Source organism: Bufo gargarizans, chromosome 6 (assembly GCF_014858855.1).
Source record: "Bufo gargarizans isolate SCDJY-AF-19 chromosome 6, ASM1485885v1, whole genome shotgun sequence".
Taxonomy (NCBI): Eukaryota; Metazoa; Chordata; class Amphibia; order Anura; family Bufonidae; genus Bufo; species Bufo gargarizans.
This window is the reverse complement of record NC_058085.1, coordinates 346833263-346849579: the sequence shown is the minus strand read 5'-3', so window position 1 is coordinate 346849579 and position 16317 is coordinate 346833263. Positions and strand designations below refer to the sequence as shown.

The following is a 16317-nucleotide window of genomic DNA, read 5'->3' as shown; positions in this document are numbered from 1 at the left end:
ATGCCCACGGAACGGCGCCTATGTAATGCGGTCCGCAATACGGCCACGGAGCGCACACGTTCGTGTGAAAGAGTCCTTGTGAGAATCGGTTGCAGCATGCTCCCTTTATATAATTGAGAGCTTCAGTCTTGCAGGAGGGAATTGGGTAAAAATCCATGTCTGTGTCAGACTGAGGACATTTACACTGCCACATGACGATGGCAAAAATCTATGTCTATATGTGTCTGTGATCAGTTTTACGTGGTTTCTTGTTTATCTGACGGAGGCATTTTCTCCGTTTTTGGTTAAAAAAAAACTTTTTTTTTTTATTTTTTTTTTTTGAGACAACATTTGAAGCTGAAGCTTTAGTAAAAGTGCTTTGTTTCTCCCCCAATAGATTACAAGGCAGCAGTATCAGAACGCCTTGGCCGCCAGCCGTATGGACAACTCTCCACAGTCCCCAGAAATAGAAGTATTCAGTGATGGGGAGTCCACAAAAGTCACAAAGTATCACAGAACGTCGGAATCTCCGAAAGACGACACCATGAGCACATTAGTGAGCGACAGAAACTGCAACTTGGGTAAATCTCCGTTATATCGCACATGGATTTTATATCACTTGTTTCATTTTAAAGGGAGGTTTTAAACAAGTATTAAAAGGTAAGTAGCTGTAAAATACAGACAGTGAGGGTCTGTAAGCAATGTGGGAGAGCTGAGACTGCAGCCATGTTCGTGCTTACATAGGGCGGAAGTGGCTGCACATAATGCGGGAGATTTGCTAAACCTACAGATGCTGTAAAATTACTGGGCAGTGTATGAAATGGCCAGTGCCAGAAAAGTGGAGTGAGTCCGCCTGTTTTCTTGGCATGGGTGGATTGGCCACAGACCCTACAGGAAAATTTCCCGCTGGGCCAATGCCCAGGGAGGCCACGTAGTCCCTCCTCTTGGCTGTCAGCAAGGTACATAAAAACCTGATGCTCTCAGTATTAATTAATGTAGGAACATCAGGCACAGCGGCCGCAGGTGCCCTCCCGATTTCAATGATATTATCGTCCTCAGGACAATGATACAGCTTCATATTGTGTATACTGTGCTGCTCTGTGGTATTTGGTTTCCCAGAGGCAGTACATTGTGCCGCACTCTAGTATTTGGTTCCGCTGGGGCGGTATTTTGTCCTACACTACGGTATTGCTGGCCACACCTACTTCCATTGTCCCGCCTTATATCAATTTGGACCCGCCTACATCATGAGGCCACTCTTAGCTTTTCTTTTTTTCCAGGGCCACTGTACGTCCAAATTGCAAGTAACTTACTGCATTTGGACGTACAATCACGTCCAATCTGCTTACCGGGGCTGTGACACTCTCCCGGAGAGCAGAGACACCGGGGAAGCCGGCAAGGGACCAATGCAAAATATCATTTATTTTTAACACAAAAGTGATTTTATTGCTGAAAAAGTAGTGAAGCATAAACCGTATCAACCCACAGAATAAAATAATCAAATAATGTTTACCACAAGAGGAACCCCATAAAAATAAAAAAACACTGACAGAATTGCTAATTTTGACCACTTCACCTCCACAAAAAATTGTATAAAAAGTGATCAAAAAGACATATGTACCCCAAAATGATACCAATAAAAACTACAGCCCGTCCCGCAAAAAACAAGCCCCCAAACAGCTACATTGGTGAAAAAATATAAATGTTATGGAATTTAGTATATGGCGATGCAAAATATCATTTATTTTTAACACAAAAGTGATTTTATGCTGAAAAAGTTGTAAAACATAAAAAAAAATACATACGTTTGGTATCGCCATAACCTTATCAACCCAAAGAATAAAATGATCATATAATATTGACCACAAGAGGAACCCCATAAACATAAAAAACACTGACAGAATTGCCATTTTTGCCCACTTCGACTCCACAAATTTTTTAGTATTAGGCACAGTGAGTGAAGTCGGCAGCAGACGAGCGTCCTTCACTCACTGCGCCGAATATTAAACGGGACGGCGTGGGATTTGCGGGGCACGGAGGACACCAAGGATGTCAATCACCTTTACAAGGGCGTGCCAAACGGTGAGAGGACGGAGCCTCTAGGTGCTGCAGCAACGCCCCACTAGCACCTAGAGGCTCATTAGCATATTATAAAAGTCTTTATTTAGCGTGAACAGCGGCAGGCAGTGAGATATAAGTCATACAGTTATGTTCTGCTGACATTAGCACATCGCTAATGTCAGCCAGATACATAACGTTTTTGCTGATGACAGAAACCCTTTAAAAGCAAAGAAATTGTAATTTTGAAAATAGCTAATTTTTCAAAAATTCCATCAAATTTGTAAAAAACAATTATGCATAACGGTAAAACGTATCGACTCAAATTCACCACCAACATAAAGTACAATGTGTCACGAGAAAACAGTCTCTGAATGGCCTGGATAAGGGTCCATTTACACGTCCGTGTGTGTTTTGTGGATCCGCAAAACACGGTCATCTGCGATGTGCGTTCCGCATTTTGCGGACCGCACATCACCTGGCATTCTCATAGAAAATGCCTTTTCTTGTCCGCAATTGCGGACAAGAATAGAACATGTTCTATTTTTTTCGGGATCGGAATTGCGGACTCGGAAGAAATGAATGGGTCCGCAATTCCGTTCCACAAAATGCAGAACGAAATTGCGGACGTGTGAATGGACCCTAAGTAAAAGCGTTCCAGAGTTATTACCACATAAAGTGACACGTCAGATTTGAAAACTGGGGTTTCGGCATTTGGTCCAAACTGACTGTCGCTTGAAGGGGTTAAGTTCTCAGTCCGCCCCTGTTTGTTGGTGGTTAAAGCATTTGCGCCAAATGTATAATTGCAGCGTCTTAAGGGCGGTTTGTTTGTGCCGTGCCTGGCAGATTGCATTTGCTAAGGGGAGGCCAGATGTTTTGTTGGCGGTGCTACATTTTTAGTCAGATTTATCATTGCAACTTTTTTTTAAAAGTCAGAAGTGTACTCCAGTCCCCTAGGGATGTACAAACTGGCGACATTTAAAAAAAAAAACACGAATACACTTTAGACTGTAACAATCACTAGATATTTTGTATAACAAATGGTTTGCAACATTTTGTAATTCTTTCGCAAAATATGGCTTCAAACCAAGCAAACAGTACAAAAAAAAAAGCCAAATAGTCGCCATGGACTGTCTAGACATGCACCCAATTTATCACAGTGGCTCCGGTTGAATGATAAATGTGGTGCAGGGGCGGACATGTTTATCTAACTATTGGCTGGTTTAGTTTGAGATGGAATTTAAGGCCAGAATTGTCTCTCAATTTTAGTGCTAAACGTCACAAATCAGAAGACGCTCACTTTCCCGTGGCCCTTTTCCAATTAGGCAAATATAATGCACCAAATTGTGCCACATTTTGGTGCAATTTCCTCCAGAATCTAGGAGCACGCACCTTGCATCCTCCGCACAGACTGCCAGAAAATGCACCAAGTCTATTAAGAGTCCTTAACCCCTTAAGGACTCAGCCCTATTTCACCTTAACGCTGGGTTCACACCTGAGCGTTCTGAAACGAGCGCTCTGTATGCGCGATTGTACGGGCGTTTACAATCGCGCATACAGAGACAGGGGTGCACACATTGTCGCGCGTTCCCGAATATCTATGTGCGGGAACGCGCGACAAACGCCCAAAAAAAAGCTCAAGCACTTGTTTGAGCGTCGGGCGTTTTACAGCGCGATCGTACGCGCTGTAAAACGCCCAGGTGAGAACCATTCCCATAGGGAATCATTGGTTCTTGCCTGTTGTGCGTTTTACAGCGCGTAGGAACGCGCTGTAAAACGCTCAGGTCTGAACCCAGCGTAAGGACTTGGCCATTGTTTTCAAATCTGACCAGTGTCACTTTAAGTGCTTATAACTTTAAAACGCTTTGACTTATCCAGGCCATTCTGAGATTGTTTTTTCGTCACATATTGTACTTCATGACACTGGTAAAATGAAGTTAAAAAAAATCATTTTTATTTATAAAAAAATACCAAATTTACCCAAAATGTAAAAAAAATTGCTAATTTCCAAGTTTCAATTTTTCTACTTCTATAATACATAGTAATACCCCCCAAAATAATTATTACTTTACATTCCCCATATGTCTACTTCATGTTTAGATCATTTGGGGAATGATATTATATTTTTTGGGGATGTTACAAGGCTTAGGAGTTTAGAAGCAAATCTTGAAATTTTTCAGAAATTTTCAAAAACCAAATTTTTAGGGACCATTTCAGGTCTGAAGTCACTTTGCGAGGCTTACATATTAGAAACCACCCAAAAATGACCCCATTCTATAAACTACACCCCTCAAGGTATTCAAAACTGATTTTACAAATTTTGTTAACCCTTTAGGTGTTCCACAAGAATTAATGGAAAATAGAGATCCAATTTCAAAATTTCACTTTTTTGGCAGATTTCTATTTTAATAATTTTTTTCCAGTTGCAAAGCAAGGGTTAACAGCCAAACCAAACTCAATATTTATAGCCCTGATTCTGTAGTTTACAGAAACACCCCATATGTGGTCGTAAACCACTGTACGGGCACTTGGCAGGGCGCAGAAGGAAAGGAATGCCATACGGTTTAAGGAAGGCAGGTTTTGCTGGACTGTTTTTTTTTTACACCATGTCCCAATTAAAGCCCCCCTGATACACCTCTAGAGTAGAAACCCCATAAAAGTGACCCCATCTAAGAAACTACACCCCTCAAGGTATTCAAAACAGATTTTACAAACGTTGTTAACCCTTTAGGTGTTCCACAAGAGTTATTGGCAAATGGAGATGAAATTTCAGAATTTCAATTTTTTGGCACATTTTCCATTTTAATCAATTTTTCCCAGTAACAAAGCAAGGGTTAACAGCCAAACAAAACTTAATATTTATGGCCTTGATTCTGTAGTTTACAGAAACACCCCATATGTGGTCGTAAACTACTGTACGGGCACACGGCAGTACGCAGAAGTAAAGGAATGCCATACGGTTTTTGGAAGGCAGATTTTGCTGGACTGGTTTTTTGACACCTTGTCCCATTTGAAGCCCCCCTGATGCACCCCTAGAGTAGAAAATCCAAAAAGGTGACCCCATTTTAGAAACTACAGGATAGGGTGGCAGTTTTGTTGGTACTAGTTTAGTGTACATATGATTTTTGGTTGCTCTATATTACACTTTTTGTGAGGCAAGGTAACAAGAAATAGCTGTTTTGGCACCGTTTTTATTTTTTGTTATTTACAACATTCATATGACAGGTTAGATCATGTGATATTTTTATAGACCAGGTTGTCACGGATGCGGCAATACCTAATATGTGTACTTTTTTTTTTTTTATGTAAGTTTTACACAATGATTTCTTTTTTTAATCAAAAAAAATCATGTTTTAGTGTTTCCATAGTCTGAGAGCCATAATTTTTTCAGTTTTTGGGCGATTACCTTGGGTAGGGTATGATTTTTGCGGGATGAGATGACGGTTTTATTGGCACTATTTTGGGGTGTGTGTGACTTTTTAATCGCTTGCTATTACACTTTTTGTGATGTAAGGTGTCCAAAAATTGTTTATTTAGCACAGTTTTTATTTTTTACGGTGTTCACCTGAGGGGTTAGGTCATGTGATATTTTTATAAAGCCGGTCGATACGGACGCGGCGATCCCTAATATGTATACTTTTTTTATTTATGTAAGTTTTACACAATAATATCATTTTTTAAACAAAAATAAAAATCATGTTTTAGTGTCTCCATATTCTGAGAGCCATAGTTTTTTCAGTTTTTGGGCGATTATCTTAGGTAGGGTCTCATTTTTTGCGGGATGAGATGACGGTTTGATTGCCACTATTTTGGGGTGCATATGACTTTTTGATCGTTTGCTATTACACTTTTTGTGATGTAAGGTGACAAAAAATGGTTTATTTAGCACAGTTTTTTTTTGTTTTTTTTTTACGGTGTTCATCTGAGGGGTTAGGTCATGTGATATGTTTATAGAGCCGGTCGATACGGACGCGGCGATACCTAATATGTATACTTTTTTTCCCCCTACTCTTTCCAATTTTTTTAACTTTATTTGGGGAAAATGATGTTTTTGTTTATTTTTACTTGAAACTTAAAATTTTTGGGGGGGCAAACTTTATTTTTTCAACTTTATTTTTTTCACTTTATTTTTTTGTCCCACTTTGGGACTTGAACTTTTGGGGGGTCTTATCCTTTACAATGCATTCCAATGCTTCTGTATTGGAATGCATTGGCTGTATGAGTAAATCTGTGTGTATTACTCATACAGCTTCCGGGCTGTGAGATCCAGGGAGCTGGATCTCACAGGCACGTCACAGGAAGGCAGCACAGATGCCTCAGGAAGGCATCGCGCTGCCTTCCATGCCATCGGGTCCCCCCCACAGCCCCATGGAGACCCGATGGCACCACCGCCCCCGCACCAGGTAAAGCCGCAAACTGCAGGTCTAAAATGACCTGTGGTTTGCGGTGATTGCCGACACGGGGGGTCACGGGACCCCCCCCCCCGCACATTTAGCTGAGGTGCCTGCTCAATGATTTGAGCAGGCACCTTGTTCCGTTCCTTCCATGCCATCGGGTCCCCCCACAGCCCCATGGGGACCCGATGGCACCGCGACCACTGCCGCCGCACCAGGTAAAGCCGCAACCCACAGGTCTGAATTGACCTGCGGTTTGCGGTGATTGCCGACACGGGGGGGGGGTCACGGGACCTCCTCGCGCATTTAGCCGAGGTGCCTGCTCAATTATTTGAGCAGGCACCTTGTTCCGATCACTGCCGGCCAAGCGGCGGTGATCGGAACAACACATGACGTACCGGTACGTCATGGGTCCTTAAGGGGTTAAGAAATTTAGCACAGCCTTTTTTTTTGTTTTTCTGAGATTTTTTAACTAATGACCTATACTCTGGATAGGTCATGATAGGTCATCAGTATCTGATTGGTGGGGGTCTGACACCCGGGACTCCCACCAATCAGCTGTTTGAGAAGGCACACACGCTCACAGTAGGTCCGCAGCCTTCTCGCTGCTTTTCCTAGGCCATGTGACGTCACGTTCACCTGTCACGTGGCCTTGGCGCAGCTCAGCCCCATGAAGTGGATTTCCACCTTTTAATATGGCATACAATGTAGTGGTAAGCAGGAAAAAAAATTGCAAATGGGATGGAATTGGGAAAAAAAAAATCAATTCCTCCACCGTTTTACGGGTTTTTATAGTTATATCTACTGAGCTGTGTGGGAGCTCATTTTTGCGGGATAATTTGTTTTTATTGATACCATTTTGGAGTGTGTGTGACTTTTTGATCACATTTTGTTGGGTAAGAGAAGCGATGAAAAAATGGCAAATTGGCCATTTTGACCCTTTTTCCCGTTACGCAATTCACAGTATTTTAATAGTACGGGCGTTTTCGGTAGCGGTGAAACTTATGATGTTTATATTTTTTGTTATTTATGTATTTATTATTTTATTCTACGGAAAGGGGGGGTGATTTCAACTTTTATATATTTTTTTATGACTTTGAAGCTCATATTTGCCTACAAAATCCATATATTTTTTTTTTATTCTGAACAATCATGGATTTTTTACATTCATTAAAGAGGACCTTTCACCTGGATATCTATAATCTAATTATTATACTACCTTATAGCGCGTCCCCCAGTGATGTCTTGGCAATTTATTTATTTTTTCTAAAGAACCCCCCCCCCCCCGTTTGTCCGCTGTGGTCCCTGTATCTTTTGGCGCCTCATATGCCAATGAGGCGACTTGGTTATACTACGCGTGGACTTCTCCTGGGCGCGGTTATCTTCTCCCTGGCTGGGAGCGCATCCAATCAGAGCGCCCTGCTCCAAGCCAGGGAGAAGGAGCTCAAGTTCTCGCGGCCAGTATCTGTGTTTTGCGGATCCATGGTTTGCAGACCCTAAAACACATACGGTCATGTGCATGAGGCCGAGGGCTATAAATCTGGCTTTAGGCCTTGTTTAGACAAGTAAAATACATGTCAGGAAAAATCCTGACATGCATTTGTCATAGAATCTGTGGTAGAAATCCAAAGCTGAACCTTGAATTTGGCAGTTTGCATTGCCACGGATCCGCGTATGGGTTTAGCACCTATTAATGGGGAGCTAAGGGGAAACTATGATAGAATTCACCTAATAAAACATGTAAATATATATTTTTTTATGTATCGGGGTGTGAAGAATGTAACCTGTCTTCTCTCTACAGCCAGCAGCAGATCAGATGTTCTGAAAAGTCCTAATGACTCTGTGTTCTTGCACATGGATGACATCCCCCAGATAAGAGAGGAGCTCGCAGACATTTACAACTACACAACAAGTAGGTTTCTAGATCCTGTAAAATGATATCTGGCAATACATATGAATGGGGCATACAGGACAGGTCCGCTGTGGATTTTGCACAGCAAAGGTCTGCAAATATCTACCGGAATTCCACAACAGCGAAATCTGAACCACGTGGTCTGCATCTTGTTGTAGAATTCATAGTGTAAATGTAAAATAAAATGGGTTTAAAGGAAGTGTCATAAGAAAATGGCCTATTGTTTAAATTATGTTTTTGTGTTAAATGGGGATTGCACCCTGTGGCAGGTCTTGAAGGGGTTTTCCCATCTCAACATTTATGGCATATCACTAGGATATGCCACAAATGTCGGACAGGAGCAGGTCCCACTTCTGGGACCAATCCTATCTCCAGAACAGGGCACCTGAAGTGAAGGAGAGCACACCCTGCACACTCAGTGTCCTTTTCATTCATTGCTATAGGACTTCCAAAAATGGTCAAGTGCACTCAGCTATTTTCAGAAGTCCCATATCAGTGAATGGAGAGCAAGCCATGCAAGCGCAACCACCTTTCTATATGCCTCTATGGGACTGTTAGAAATAACCAAGCCAGCACTCGGCTATTTTTGGCACCCCTATAGCGGTGAATGGAGGGTGGCTGTGCATGTGTGGCTGCTCTCCCTTCACTTTGGAGGCCCCATTCTGGAGACAGGAGTGGGTCCCATACAGTCATGTGAAAAAATTAGGACACCCTTTGAAAGCATGTGGTTTTTTGTAACATTTTTAATAAAAGGTTATTTCATCTCCGTTTCAACAATACAGAGAGATTAAAGTAATCCAACTAAACAAAGAAAACTGAAGAAAAGTCTTTTCAAGATCTTCTGTAAATGTCATTCTACAAAAATGCCTATTCTAACTGAGGAAAAAGATAGGACACCCTCACATGTATTCCCTCTTAAATTGGCTCAGATCTCACACAGGTATATCACACCAGGTGCACATAATTAGTAGATCGTTACTCTGCATGTTGAATGAGGCTTGCCCTATTTAAACCTCAGACATTTAGTTTGGTGTGCTCCTGACTGTTGAAGTGAGAGTGAGCACCATGGTGAGAGCAAAAGAGCTGTCAGAGGACTTCAGAAAAAAGATTGTAGCAGCCTATGAGTCTGGGAAGGGATTTAAAAAGATCTCAAAAGATTTTGAAATCAGCCATTCCACTGTCCGGAAGATAGTCTACAAGTGGAGGGCTTTCAAAACAACTGCCAACATGCCCAGGACTGGTCGCCCCAGCAAGTTCACCCCAAGAGCAGACCGCAAGATGCTAAAAGAGGTCTCCAAAAACCCTAAAGTGTCATCTCGAGAACTACAGCAGGCTCTGGCTACTGTTGATGTAGAAGTACATGCCTCTACAATCAGAAAGAGACTGTACAAGTTTAACTTGCATGGGAGGTGTGCAAGGAGGAAACCTTTGCTTTCCAAGAGAAACATCGAGGCCAGACTGACATTTGCCAAAGATAAAGTTGACAAAGACCAGGACTTCTGGAATAATGTTCTTTGGACAGATGAGTCCAAAATTGAATTATTTGGACACAACAGCAGAGGACATGTTTGGCGTAAACCAAACACAGCATTCCAAGAAAAGAACCTCATACCAACTGTGAAGCATGGAGGTGGAAGTGTCATGGTTTGGGGCTGCTTTGCTGCAGCAGGACCTGGTCAGCTCACCATCATAGAATCCACGATGAATTCTACTGTGTATCAGAAGGTGCTTGAAGAACATGTGAGACCATCAGTTAGAAAATTAAAGCTGAAGCGGAACTGGACCATGCAACATGACAATGACCCAAAACATACTAGTAAATCAACCAAAGATTGGCTGAAAAAGAAGAAATGGAGAGTCCTGGAATGGCCAAGTCAAAGTCCAGATTTGAATCCCATTGAGATGCTGTGGGGTGACTTGAAAAGGGCTGTACGTGCAAGAAACCCCTCAAACATCTCACAGCTGAAAAAGTTCTGCATTGAGGAGTGGGGTAAAATTTCCTCAGACCGATGTCGAAGACTGGTAGATGGCTACAAGAACCGTCTCACTGCAGTTATTTCAGCCAAAGGAGGTAACACTCGCTATTAGGGGCAAGGGTGTCCTATCTTTTTCCTCAGTTAGAATAGGCATTTTTGTAGAATGACATTTACAGAAGATCTTGAAAAGACTTTTCTTCAGTTTTCTTTGTTTAGTCGGATTACTTTAATCTCTCTGTATTGTTGAAACGGAGATGAAATAACCTTTTATTAAAAATGTTACAAAAAACCACATGCTTTCAAAGGGTGTCCTAATTTTTTCACATGACTGTATGTGGGACCTGCTCATATCTGACATTTGTGGCATATCATAGCAATATGCCATAAATAATTAAAATTTACTCACCAAAATTTTTGTTTCCTGGAGTCCGTAGGCAGCAAATAACATAAGTTGTGCTGCCAAGGACAACCAGGAGGTTAAAAGGAGTCTGTCACCTCTACATGGCCGTATACAGTGCTTACATTGTCCTATAGCACACCTATAAATTTGATTCATATGCAAATGAGCACTCGCAAGTCATTGTTCGGTCCGGCTGAGATCCCGCGCCTGCGTACTGCCGGGCCGGGGCATGCACACTGTGATGCCCATTGTTGGCACGGCATCGCTTTAACTACTGCGCATTCTCTGGCCCGGCGAGGCAGTGCACAGGCGCGGGATCTCGAACGGACCGAAGGATGACGCAAGGGAATAGGAGGGCAGGCATAAGCAGAGGGGAAACAATAAAAAAAAAAAGGCACCTACACAGTGAACGCCGCCCCTGGGCACTTGCGAGTGCTCATTTGCATATGAATGAAAGTTCGTTTTTCCAGCTTCTGCAAGTCTAAAGAAAAAGACATTCATGTATAGGTGTGCAATAGCACAATGTAAGCGCTGTATATGGCCATATGGAGGTGACAGGCTCCCTTTAAGATTTCTGCAGGCCCCCCATTGTGCCTGGCCCCCAGGTGAGAATCATACTTTCCTTTATCCTTGCCGCTGGGTTCTGGCTCCAACTCTTCCCTTCAGGCGCCACAGGTATTGTGTCTCCCCACATCAACATCCGATTGATGCAGGTCACGTGGCCGCTGCAGCCAGTCATTGGGATGACTTGTCACCTATGTGTCACATGACCCGAAATTGAATAAAATGTGATCAAAAAGTTGTATGTACCCCAAAATGGTACCAATAAAAACAAGCTCTCAGCCTTGTAAAGGGAAATATTTAAAAAGGTTTTTGTTTTTTTTAAATAGTAAAACAGGACAAAAACTGTATCAATTTGTTATCGCCGTAGTCATACTGATGTGCAGAGTAAGGTTATCTGCAGCTGGCTGTTGCGGAAGAAAATGCCGGGAATCAACCTGCGAAAATCAGTTTTTTTCCCAGCCAATTTACAGCATATCTGCCGGGTAGCCAACAAATCTCTGCCGGACCCACAGCATTTAGCAATGCCGGATCCGGGGAACTCTGGCAGGCTGTTCTCTGTGGAACAGCCTGCCAGAGCGAAAGTGAAATCTGTTTTATTAGGCTTTTACAATCTAGCCCTAATTTTCCTATTCAAACATAGAAATAAAAACAAAATAATTCTTATGCTTTTGACAGATCCCGATTCTTGCTGTGTCGTCGTGGAACTGGAGCATTCCAGCGGAGAGATTATTTCCAGTTCAGCAGTGAACAGCAGCGAGGAGACACTTGGCAAGAAGTTATTGAGGACACTGAGTATGTCTTATTTACTCTGCGACTGATCTGATGGCCAATGCCTGTAAAGGTGTATTTACAATGCGCTGATAAGCAGATGATTGTCTGCTCGTTAGTGGAGGTGAAGAGCTGCATCGATCCCCTCCACAGTATGAGGACAAGCAATGGCTACTGCTATCGCTCATCCTCATACAGCTGCATTTCTTATGGGCAGCAGATCGCTGTTCAAACAGCGCAATCTTCTGCCCAGAAATTATGATTGAGGTGTCTGCACCAACAATCATTTCACCGGATGAACAAGCATTTAATTCATTCATTGGGCGATCTCTGGCAATTTTAGATGGGGCAGATTATCAGGAGCAAGCTTTTGTAGGAACGTTTGTTCCCGATCATCTGCCTAACAGTTGGGCGGTCTAAAAGACTCCCTATAGCAGCTGGATCTCTTCAAGAACTGCTGCAAAGGCCTCTCACCCAGCCAACCAGAATCCTACTCTGTACCGATGAGGAGCAAAAACTCCAAAAGACCACTGTCCACAGAGGGTGTGTCTTGTTTAGTCTGATCTGCCTAGTCATGGGTCAGACAATGATATACAGGGTATCTACCTATAGGTTGCATTAGAGACAGTTTACTTCCTTCTGGACAGCTTTTTTCCAGGGAAGAGTAAAGGGGTATTCCCAACTGAATATTTGTGGGATTTCCACATGATATGCCATAAATAATTAATTGGTGAGAGTCCTACTTCTGGGACCCACTCCTATCTCGAGAACGAGGACCAGTCTCATGCCGCCGTGAAGAAAGAGTTGGCTGCGCATGTGTGGCTCTTTCCATTCACTCCCTATGGGACTTCTGACTGGACTGGAGACTGTAGAGAGCCACACATGCGTAGCCACCTATTTCTTCACGGCGGCATGAGACTGGGTCCTGTTCCTGACATAGGAATGGCTCCAGAGGTGAGACCAGTACCTGTCAGGCATTTATATGGATGTGCTATAAATGTCCAGCCTAGACAAACCCCTTTATGACAATGACTTAGGCTACTTTCACATTTGCTGTTCAGAGCGGATCCGTCTGGTGTCTGCACAGACGGATCCGCTCCTATAATGCAGACGATGGGATCCGTTCAGAACGGATCGACCTGCATTATAGTTTAGAAAAAATTCTAAGTGTGAAAGTAGCTTCAGACGGATCCGTCCAGACTTTACATTGAAAGTCAATGGGGGACGGATCCGTTTGAAAATTGAGCCATATTGTGTCAACTTCAAACGCATCCGTCCCCATTGACTTACATTGTTCGTCTGGACGGATCCGCACGCCTCCGCACGGCCAGGCGGACACCTGAATGCTGCAAGCAGCGTTCGGGTGTCCGCCTGCTGAGCGGAGGACAAACGGTGCCAGACTGATGCATTCTGAGCGGATCCGCATCCACTCAGAATGCATTAGGGCAGTACGGATGCGTTCGGGGCCGCTTGTGAGAGCCTTCAAACGGAATTCACAAGCGGAGCCCCGAACGCTAGTGTGAAAGTAGCCTTACATAGTATGGCACCACCTGGTGTTCAAAGTATATACCAGTGTGAACGTTCACCTTATGAATGGAGTGCAGGGTGGACACACGTGCTCAGTCATTATCCCCACAGCAAAGTCTCTGCATTGTGATCCTCTGTTCACAGCAGAGCAGCCAATTGAAATAGCTTTCTGCCTGCTTGTCAGGGAAGGACTAGAGCCCCTGCAGTAACATGATAGTATAGAAAAAGTGTATGAAAAGACTCATCCTGCAGGAGAAGCAAGAATGTACCAGAATGTCAGCTATCGGATTTAGAAGGACTCAAAGAAAGCTTATTCTGTCTAGAGCCCATTCCCAGCAGTGCAGAGAAGCCCCCCCCAAAAAAAAAAGAATGTTTGCTACAAACACTGCAGTTTATTTTTGGTATAAAAATGATTCATGGAATAACCTCTTTCATATTATGTGGTCTGGATTACTAAAGAGACTGTTTGCAACCTCCACCTAGTTTCAGACTCCCTCCCTGTATTACATGCTGGATGTGAGGCTTGTGTGTCCAGGATGACGCTGTATTCACTAGCTCTCATGTTCAACACAGCTTCTTTCCTGGACTGATTTCTCCGTCTACAGCTCATGATTGATCTCCTCTCACTGGTAGTGGCAGTCACTGCCACCGAGGAGTGTGTGATTCCTCCTCCCCCAAGCAGGGCTTGCAGTGGTGTTCTACTTTCTCTGTGCACAACCTGTGTGATTTCCCCTTCAATTTCCTGCAAACTGCCTTATGTGCGCTTTCGTCCTATGTACAGCTGGTGTGAGCTGCTCTCCTTGGGTGTCCTCCTCCCTCCACTTTTCAATCTGCTGTGTACAACATACTCCCCCTCCCTGCTGCTATATCTAATATTGAGAGTAGGGAGGGGGAGAGCAGAGAGAACGGTCAGAATGAGGAGCACCAGCAGCTAGGGCGAAGTACTTACACTCTGCAGAGGCTAAATGGTAGAACATTTTTAGTGAAGGTTATTTAGAAAGTTACTTCCTTTTGCATTCAGGAAGCAAATAAGCATTTAAAAGAATTTAGTGCAAATATGTCCATAACCTACCTCAAATGGACATACAGTTATGTCCATAGGATGGCACAGGCACATGTGGTTAAGATGTGATTTCGAAAGCAATGAACACAACTCCCTTTCTACTTTGCAGGTGGCAAAACAAGGAAAAAATCCAGAGATGCGGATAAAAGTCCTGAAGAAAGTTCAGTTTTGCACCTAATAACATGAAGGCAAATCCATGTAATCCTTGTGACAGATGTGATCGCGGGATTATTGATGGGAGTTTCACAAGTTCCTCCTTGTTTGCTAAGCCTTTGCACTTTTCTTTTTCTGAGCACACCTTTTCTACACATATACTGTCTGATTGTGCAGCTCCAGAAAAGGTCTGGGATGAAACAAGTACAAAATGTAGAATGTCATAAAGAATAGCTCTGTGGGAAATGACCAATTCATTACCTAGAAGCAGCACAATCTATAGTGTCCTTTTAGTTATAATTAAGGGCTCATGCACACGGCCATGTCCATATTGCGGCCCGCAAGCACTTGATTGGGTCCGCAATCCGGAAGATGTGGTGTGGAAAGGAGGCACGGAACCCTACCGAAGCACTACGGAGTGCTTCCGTGTGGTTTCCCTCCGTGCCTCCGCACAGCAAAAAAATAGAACATGTTGTCCGTGCATTGGGGACCGATGCACGGAATGGCCGATCAATGGCTGTGTGCATGAGCCCTAATAGTGACCTGTTTCTGTTTTTTAAATATTTTATATTGGAGGAGGCCGAGGGCGATGATTCCCCAAATGTCTTGCTCAACGCCCAAGAAAAAAACAGAGTCCTGGAGCTACTTATGATGCGAATATCCAGTAGCTCCAGGACTCTTCTAGGACTCCTGCTCAAATCCGTGGCCCTGTTAAAGCTCTGAGCAGGAGCTGCAGATTTAGTCCCAAAGACAGAATGAAATCTCAACCTGAGAGACCCCTGCTTGTTTATTCTTATGGGAGACAGCAATGACCAGTCGATTTTTAATAATCATTTTTATCATTTTCTAGTTAAACCTAAGCTACTATTCACTACCAAAACTCCTTGCATCAGTCTATAGAGGACATGATTACAGTCTGTAGAGGACCTGCTGCCCGGCATGTAATGTAGTCAATGTTCCTAGCTAGTCACGTGTCCTCCATAGACGGTAAAGTGTTTAGAAACTACAGTCGCTGAATGCAGTACAACAACAAAAAATCACACATTCAAACTGAATGTGTGATACTTAACCTTAAGACACTGTGTCGTTTTTATGTCCAACATTCTGTGCTGATAAATTCCAGATTCATTTTCTGATACAGGGATCCAAGCCATCTTCCCTTCACATAGTAATTCAGTACAATTCAGGTTACCTGAAGCCACCACTAGAACGTAAGTTGTATGCAGCATGCTCCTAAGCTCCCCCTAGTGGCGACAGCGGGTAGACAGAACTTTAAAGGGAACCTGTTACCGGGATTTTGTGTATAGAGCTGAGGACAGTGGTTGCTAGATGGCCGCTACCACATCCGCAATACCCAGTCCCCATAGCTCTGTGTGCTTTTATTGTGTAAAAAAAAACTATTTGATACATATGCAAATTAACATAAGAGTCATATCTTACTTGTGTGACCAAAGAGTCATATTTTCAAGCTCTGACTCATCTAAGGTTAATTTGCATATGTATCAAATCAGTTTTTATACACA

The 16317-nt window shown here is 43.1% G+C and overlaps 1 protein-coding gene across 1 annotated transcript in view; it reads left to right on the top strand.

Moving 5' to 3' along the window:
- The window catches only part of CNNM1 (cyclin and CBS domain divalent metal cation transport mediator 1), a 41985-nt gene extending 25896 nt beyond the window's left edge, over positions 1-16089 (top strand). Inside the window, 4 exon segments of the mRNA XM_044297615.1 lie at positions 377-560; positions 8233-8343; positions 11959-12075; positions 14751-16089. Coding sequence (XP_044153550.1) covers positions 377-560; positions 8233-8343; positions 11959-12075; positions 14751-14827 — 489 coding nt within the window. The 3' untranslated portion in view covers positions 14828-16089.
- The last annotated feature ends 228 nt before the right edge of the window (positions 16090-16317 follow it).